The sequence below is a fragment of the Triticum urartu genome, chromosome 4 (assembly GCF_003073215.2).
Source record: "Triticum urartu cultivar G1812 chromosome 4, Tu2.1, whole genome shotgun sequence".
NCBI classification, from domain to species: Eukaryota; Viridiplantae; Streptophyta; class Magnoliopsida; order Poales; family Poaceae; genus Triticum; species Triticum urartu.
Window position 1 is genome coordinate 70,212,854 of NC_053025.1, and position 8,907 is coordinate 70,221,760.

The following is an 8,907-nucleotide window of genomic DNA, read 5'->3' on the forward strand; positions in this document are numbered from 1 at the left end:
GTGTGCTACCAAACGTCACAACGTAACTGGGTGATTATAAAGGGGCTCTACAGGTGTCTCCGAAGGTACTTGTTGGGTTGGCGTATTTCGAGATTAGGATTTGTCACTCTGATTGTCGGAGAGGTATCTCTGGGCCCACTGGGTAATGCACATCACTATAAGCCTTGCAAGCATTGCAACTAATGAGTTAGTTGCGGGATGATGTGTTACGGGACGAGTAAAGAGACTTGCCGGTAACGAGATTGAACTAGGTATTGAGATACCGACGATTGAATCTCGGGCAAGTAACATACCGATGACAAAGGGAACAACGTATGTTGTTATGCGGTTTGACCGATAAAGATCTTCGTAGAATATGTAGGAGCCAATATGAGCATCCAGGTTCCGCTATTGGTTATTGACCGGAGACGTGTCTCGGTCATGTCTACATAGTTCTCGAACCCATAGGGTCCGCACGCTTAAAGTTCGATGACGGTTATATTATGAGTTTATGTGTTTTGATGTACCAAAGGAGTTCAGAGTCCCGGATGAGATCGGGGACATGACGAGGAGTCTTGAAATGGTCGAGACGTAAAGATCGATATATTGGACGACTATATTCGAACATCAGAAAGGTTCCGAGTGATTCGGGTATTTTCGGGAGTACCGGGGAGTTACGGGAATTCGTATTGGGCCTTAATGGGCCATACGGGAAAGGAGAGAAAGGCCTCAAAGGGTGGCCGCACCCCTCCTCATGGGCTGGTCCGAATTGGACTAGGGAGGGGGGCACCCCCTTCCTTCCTTCTCCCTTTCCCTTCCCTTTCCTTCCCTCCTACTCCTACTACTTGGAAGGGCTCCTAGTTCTACTAGGAAAGGGGGAATCCTACTCCCGGTGGGAGTAGGACTCCCCTAGGGCGCGCCATAGAGAGGGCCGGCCCTCCCCCTCCTCCACTCCTTTATATACGGGGGCAGGGGCACCCCAAAGACACAACAATTGATCTCTTGGATCTCTTAGCCGTGTGCGGTGCCCCTCTCCACCATAATCCACCTCGGTCATATCGTAGTGGTGCTTAGGCGAAGCCCTGCATCGGTAGAACATCATCATCGTCACCACGCCGTCGTGCTGACGGAACTCTCCCTGAAAGCTCGGCTGGATCGGAGTTCGAGGGACGTCATCGAGTTGAACGTGTGCAGAACTCGGAGGTGCCGTGCGTTCGGTACTTGATCGGTCGGATCGTGAAGACGTACGACTACATCAAACGCGTTGTTATAACGCTTCCACTTTCGGTCTACGAGGGTACGTGGACAACACTCTCCCCTCTCGTTGCTATGCATCACCATGATCTTGCGTGTGCGTAGGAATTTTTTTGAAATTACTACGTTCCCCAACAGTAGAGAGATAAATTCATGCAATATGAAATAAACTCCATCTTGTTATCCTCGATGGCAACGATGCAATACGTGCCTTGCTGCCCCTTCTGTCACTGGGAAAGGACACCGCAAGATCGAACCCAAAGCTAAGCACTTCTCCCATGGCAAGAACTACCAATCTAGTTAGCCAAACCAAACGGATAATTCGAAGAGACTTGCAAAGATAACCAATCATACATAAAAGAATTCAGAGAAGATTCAAATATTATTCATAGATAGACTTGATCATAAACCCACAATTCATCGGTCTCAACAAACACACCGCAAAAAGAAGATTACATCGAATAGATCTCCACAAGAGAGGGGGAGAACTTTGTATTGAGATCCAAAAATAGAGAAGAAGCCATCAAGCTACTAACTATGGACCCGAAGGTTTGAGGTAAACTACTCACACTTCATTGGAGGGGCTATGATGATGTAGAAGCCCTCTGTGATGACGGCCCTCTCCTGCGGAGCTCCGGAACAGGCCCCAAGATGGGATCTCGTGGATACAGAAAGTTGCGGCGGTGGAATTAGGTTTTTGGCTCCTCTTCTGTTCGTTTGGGGGTACGTAGGTATATATAGGAGGAAGAAGTACGTCGGTGGAGCTCCGAGGGGCCCACGAGGCAGGGGCGCCCTAGAGGGGGGCGCCCCCACCCTCGTGACCGCCTCTCTGATGCCTTGGCGTAGGGTCCAAGTCTCCTGGATCACGTTCGGTGAGAAAATCACGTTCCCGAAGGTTTCATTCCGTTTGGACTCCGTTTGATATTCCGTTTTTTCGAAACACTGAAATAGGCAAAAAATAGTAATTCTGGGCTGGGCCTCCGGTTAATAGGTTAGTCCCAAAAATAATATAAAAGTGAAAAATAAAGCCCAATATAATCAAAAACAGTAGATAATATAGCATGGAGCAATCAAAAATTATAGATACGTTGAAGACGTATCAATGAACTCATCAAGGCTTGACCGGGGAATATAGCCCCAAGCTCCTTCTCATGATTCCACATAAAAAGCAGCATCAAAATTAACTTTGACGGCACCCTCATGTGGCTTGGTCCATACTCGCACTGTAGTTTGTGTTGCATGGGGCTCCTTGTTCACCATTGTGCCTTGGAAATTATATAGAAGCCTTTTGACATTGTATGGTATTGCCTCAGTTGGCATTAATTTTTCTCCCTGGTTAGCTTTATTTCTCACATTCCACCATTCCCACAGAAGCACGAGCACAAGATCTCGATGTGCAGGTGTGAGTGACCACACTTGCTCGAACATTGCCTGCGGATTCTGACACTCATGCAGGGCTGTTTTGACTTCATCTGGCTGTAGTTCCCTCTAGACTTGCTTACCCATTTTGCATTTCAGAAACAAGTGCCCCCATCTTCATTTTGTTTTTGTTTCCTTTTCCCCTTCTTTCAGAAATGTTCACAAAAAATCCTAAAATTGTTTGGTATTTCAAAGAAGTTTCGAATTTCAAAAAACATGCATGATTTAAAAAAAACAATTTCAATTTTTTTGGCAAATCCAAAAAAATATTCGGAATTTCCAAATTTCAACAAAACAATCAGGATTTAAAAAATTCTCTGAATTCATAAAATGTTAAAAACTTCACAAATATTCCCGAATTTACAGAATTTCATAAAAAGTTCACGAATTTGAATAAATATTCCGAATTTGAAAATCATTCTCTAATTTAAAAAAATTCCAAATGTTTAAAAATGTTCCAGGATTCAGAATATATTTATGAGCTTTAAAAATGTTCCAGAATATCGAAAAGTGTTCACGCATTGAAAAAATAGTATCAAATTTAAAATATGTTCCAGTTTTTTTTTCTGAATTTTGGGAAATATCCATGAATTTATGAAATGTTCTCCTATTCTGAAAAATGTTCCAAACTTAAAAAAATCTAGGAATTAGATTTGAAAAATGATTCGTATTTTAAAAATATATTGACGGAAATAAAAATGAATAAAAAACTAAAAATAATAAATTAGAACCTAAAAATTTAAAATAAAAACACATTGGAAAAACACAAAACCAGTTCATGGAATGTTCTGGAATATTTGCAACGCGATAAGGAGGGGGAGCAGGCAATGTGCCGGCCCATATAGTAGGGCAGCTCTCGCCACGGTGCGTGTTTCAAATATAGCAGGACCAGGATGTTCCCTATTCGCACGTCAAACAGGGAACATCCTGAAAATATATAAGAGATTCTGAAAATATATAGGCCATAAACATGCACGCCAACCTAAATGGGTATAGAGATTCTGAATATATATAAGGATATATTGTTAAACCACGTTTAATATTGAAAAAGTATTGCAAAATATTTAAAAAGGTACTTAAAAATATTTATGTGTAAAAAATGGTCACCATGCACTATTAAATGTTTAAAGTGTTTGTAAAATGCTCACTGCATGTTTAAAAATTTGCTATCCTATATTTTCTGAAAAATGTCCAACATGTATTTTAAAGCCTTTATGGTATACTTAGAAAGTGTTTGTTGTGTATTTTATATAAACTAAAAAGTAAAACCCGAAGGAGAAAACCCCAAGAGGAAACCTGAAAAGGAAATAAAATAGACAAAAACAAGGAGTATAAACTGAAAGTAAAAGAACCAAAACAATATATAAGACTTATAAATGGCAATGAGAAACAGAAAGAAAAAGGAAACCGTAGAATACCGAAAGAAATAAAAAAACTCAAAGCGCATACATTTTCTTGTTGAATTTAATTTAAATGTTACCAAAGAAACCCTAGAAAGTTAACGTGTATTTTTTAAATATAAAATAAACTAGAAATTATATTTGTAAATATTTCTTAACACTCGAAAAAATGCACACATCACAAAGATAATATTGGGCCGGGCCAAGCCAAGTAGGTGCGAGAGAATGCATGTTGTGTCAACTATATGACGGAAATGCCGGTTTTCTCTTTAGAAACCCTCTACATCTCATTTATGGGAAATCCTATTCTACGCCTTATGCATCTCTGCCTTAAGCATTGGTTAGGAGGAGTGCTCTAATACGACGCTCATTACGACGAATTGGTGGGCAATCGCACATGAGGTGAGCGACCGGACAGTTCACTTTGGTGCTACGGGGACACTTGATCGATTTTCTTTCCTTTCTTCGGGTTTCTAGCCGTTTTTCTCCCCAAAACACTGGCCACAGGATTAAAGTACAGATTTTAGAAACATGTACTTGCAAAATGAAAAATGTATTCAGGAATTTTAAGAAATGTTCACAAAAAGTAGAAAGTGTTCGTAAATTTTACAAAATGTCCTTGATTTTTTTGAATGTTCACAAATTAAGAATAAGACTCATGTATTGTTATAAAATGTTCAGGGCCACGGCAATGTCGAATTTGGAACAAGATTCATGTTTTTTTCCAAAAACCTGTAGGAATCCTACGTACCTTAGGGACCTCCTTCTCTAGTACCTAGTAGATACTCCGCGCGTTGCAGCAGGATTTCTTGTGTTATGCTGGTATGAGAAAGGAAGAATTAAAATGGACACTGCAACTGTTGACATATGCATACACAGTATGCATGTAAATAATTGAATGGGCAAATAGGTCCGATGGTAGTAATAGTATTTTCGTGTAACTTTAATTGATTCATAAGGAAAACAGTAAGGTTTTGGATCCAATGATCGCGTCAGATTATTTTGTAAACATGAGAAAATAAATTAATCATCAATAAATATGGCATGCAAGATATATGGGCAAGATGGAGATCCTATAACACGTTTGATATATAAGGGGGACTTACTTTAGCACCTTGATGGGTTAATACTTGAGATTGTAGAAGCTACAGTACAAAAACCACTCCAAGAGAGATCACAATCCAATTCATAGATAAAGAGGAAAGTAATATTGAAAACAAAAAGCAAAATATCAAAAGAGCTACCTACACCAGCAGCAGCGGGAAAACAATTATTTCATTCATTGACTGATGGAGTTTACAATACACTGTCCAGAACCACAAATCAAATAAAGGACGTGATAAATGGCGACGCATGCATGTTTAGACGTCAGTTATGAGAGGCATTGCATGCTTGGGTGCATGAGCTTGGTGCAACTGCTCCCAAGTGTAGATCTGATGGCTGTCATAGACTAATCTACTATGTCCAATGGCAGAAATAATTTGGGTGACGTGGCTCAAGGAGAATCTAGAGAAATTTATTTAAACAACGACTACATATATTAGATCGGTTCAAATATACATAACTTTTTTTAATAAAAACAAAGTGAAAACCATGTCATAACATTTGTAAAATGGATCCATTAAGTCCCAACATTTATCACATTCATGTTTTTGTTATACTTGCAGTTCTCTAATTTGACAAAAAGAGAAATACGCACCTTCCCGGATGCTGTACCGCTGCATCTCGCTAATACTACTACTAACGTGAGCATGCGAGGACGGGGCGTCGATCCGTTAGCTGGACAGCTGAGAAAAGCCAACAGGGTTAGTTTTCGGGTTGGTTTCATTTTTTCTACCGTGAGCATGCCGGAATATTTTAATCTCTATCTCTCTTGTTTGCTTACTATAGTAGTAGTTGCTATACTACACGTGAGCATGCCAGAACTTTCAGGACAGAGAAGAATCACCCATACGTACGTGCATATGTTCAGAGAGGGGGCATGCTGCAGCACCGTGGCAGGGCTGCCGCGAATCCCTGCATTGTGGATCGTTCGATTAGTCTATCCAACGGTCCAAGTTGCAGCCACGTTGTCCTTCACCCAAAGACAGTTAATGTGGGCCGTCGTATAAGAAAGATCCTACCGTTCATATGGGGTGATATTCATACACTAGATAGGAGTATAGATATAGATATAGATATAATAAAGCGAAAAAAAACTTCGCAGCAGCAAGGAACAAACTCCCTGATGACGCCGAATTGGCCAGCCCAGTTGGCCGGCCAGGCCGAAGATATTTCGAGAGCATGCTGGAACAACCTCGTCACCCACCTCCGTCCCCGACTCCTACTCAACACTACGCGAAGCTCCTAGAAATGAACGGAATGATCGACCGAACGAACTTTCTCGAGTCCTCGAGCTCACCTCACACCTTCATGGAATTGACCCCTCATGCCACCTTCTATAAATAGCGCGCAAACACTTTCTACTACATATCATCTCAAGAGAGAAAAAGAATCAAGCACACATAGCGCATCCACACATTCGAGAAAGAAACAGCAAGGTCTCATCAAACAATTGAAGCTTCATACAGAACAGGTGGCAATGGCGGCAGTGTCCAAGAAGGCTCTGGTGACTACGGCTGTTCTGGCGTTGGCCGTTCTGGCCCCGACTGTCGCCGGGCTGGTGCCGTACGGCGTCAGCAGCGGGCTGTGGGACCTGCTCGACGACCCGTTCCGGGTGCTGGAGCAGACCCCGCTCGCGGTGCAGAGGCCGGCGTCCGCAGGCGGCCCGGGAGGGTCCATCACGTCGGCGGTGGCGCTGGCGAGGTGCGACTGGAAGGAGACGCCCGACGCGCACGTCATCTCGCTCGACGTGCCCGGGGTGAGGCGGGATGACGTGAAGCTGGAGGTGGAGGAGAACCGGGTGCTGCGGGTCTCCGGCGAGCGCAAGGCGGACGAGGAGAAGGAGGGCGAGAGGTGGCACCGCGCCGAGCGCGCCGCGGGGAGGTTCTGGCGCCGGTTCCGCATGCCAGCCGGCGCCGACGTCGACCGCGTTGCCGCGCGCCTCGAGGACGGCGTGCTCACCGTCACAGTGCCCAAGATTGCCGAGCACCAAAGGCGAGAGCCGCGCGTCATCAACATCGCCGGGGAGGACGCCAACAGCGGCGGCAAGGGCGCGGACGCGGAGGTCAGGCCGTCGAAGGCCGAGATGTGAGCTTTCGTGTAGGAAACCACGACGAGAGCGATGCGTCACGTTTGGATGTGTTGTTGTCCGTTCATGCTTACCTTTGCGTGTGATGTTGTTGCTCTCAGGTACCTTAAGGGCGTGTTTGGTTGCCTGGTGGCTTTAGTCTGCATCGCATGAGGGATCCTAGGTGAGCGTGACCTGGCTGAGCTGATGCAGAGATTGGTTGAGAAGTGTGTTTGGTGCACTGTATAATATTGTTGCATGAAAGATGCTATATACAATAGATCTTGTTTGGTAGACTGCATTTGAGCTTAATTCTATGAACCTTTTTCTTCCAATTTCAACAATTTCAATTGGATCTGGATCATTCCATGAAACATGTAAAAGAAGGGAAATCTGAACTAAACTCAGGGGGGAGAGGGGAAGAAACGCAGCGCCGGTTGCGGCCCGCAGCGCGTAGGTGCTCCCCTCTGGATCCGTGGTGGACGGCGTGAGCATGGAAGAGCACCGGCGAGGGAGCTCGGCCGGCAGCGGGCGGCATGGCCCCCTGCGTGGGCGTGGAGGAGGGCTGGCTAGGGAGCCCGGACTGGTGGCGGACGGCGTGTCCCCGACGTGGGCATGGAGGAGCACCGGTGACGGAGCTCGGCCGGCGGCAAGCGGCGTGTCCCCAGGCGTGGGCGTGGAGGAGCACTGGCTAGGGAGCCCGGACTGGTGGCGGACGACGTGTCCCAGCGTGGGCATGGAGGAGCACCGGCGACGGAGCTCGGTCGGCAGCGGGCGGCGTGTCCCTCGGCGTGGACGTGGAGGAGCGCCTACTAGAGAGTCCGGACTGGACGAGGGATCTCAGGCAGCGGCAGCGGCAATGGATTACACAATCCAATCTGATATGTGAGAAAGGAGGAGGAAAAGGAGACACGAGACGAGAGTTGCGGCTGCAGACACGAGCCTGGCTCGGAGATACGGCCGATTCCTGCGTGCCCCTCAGCCTGGCTGAGAGGCCTCCTTTTGCATATGTTGGGTCAGGCTGAGGAGGCCGCACAGGCCACCAAACGCAATAGATTTTGCATGGCGGGTGCGAGGCAGGTGCCACACAAGAAACTAAACACGCCCTTAGGTGCCCTGATTAGTTGGATACCCTGATCAGTCACATTTGCAAGAATCTACATTTTTACTTCTTAATTGCTAGTTTGCCTTATTCCCTTCCTTAATTTCATTACTGGTTTCAATATAAAGCATCTTACAATACCCTTTTTTTGGGTGAATCATTCTAGAATACCCAACTTAAAAAGGGCATCTTACAGTATGAAACAATACATAACTTTTCATAATATTAGCAAAATTCGTTTCTGATATAACCAACTAACATATACAACAAACATATTAGCAAAATTCGTTTATGATATACTCCATCCATCCTACGTCATAATACATTATTTTAGATTCCCTTTGACCAGATTCTCTTTTACCATTGGTTAGATTCTCTTTTACTGTTGGTTAGAGCAATAATATATAATATGCTTTTACACAAAGCATCAAGGTTTTCTTTGATCATGCATTAGAGCAATAATATATAATATGCATCTACACAAAGCATATGTTAAATTTGTATGTGAGAAGATTCTAATGATATAATTTTTATATCAAACGAGCCTCATGCATTGATAATCTTGTTAATGGTTAAAGAAACCC

The 8,907-nt window shown here is 44.4% G+C and overlaps 1 protein-coding gene across 1 annotated transcript; it reads left to right on the forward strand.

The window, feature by feature from the left end:
* The first annotated feature begins 6,511 nt into the window (after positions 1 to 6,511).
* On the forward strand, positions 6,512 to 7,533 carry LOC125553574 (21.9 kDa heat shock protein-like). The gene is made up of 2 exons (XM_048717342.1): positions 6,512 to 7,253; positions 7,344 to 7,533. Exon 1 carries the CDS (start codon positions 6,634 to 6,636, stop codon positions 7,243 to 7,245), a length of 612 nt encoding a protein of 203 aa, XP_048573299.1. The 5' UTR covers positions 6,512 to 6,633; the 3' UTR covers positions 7,246 to 7,253; positions 7,344 to 7,533.
* Positions 7,534 to 8,907: the final 1,374 nt, after the last annotated feature.

Bases quoted from the DNA above. Each gene is read 5' to 3' on its own strand.
- LOC125553574 (XM_048717342.1), top strand. From the start codon at position 6,634: ATGGCGGCAGTGTCCAAGAAGGCTCTGGTGACTACGGCTGTTCTGGCG.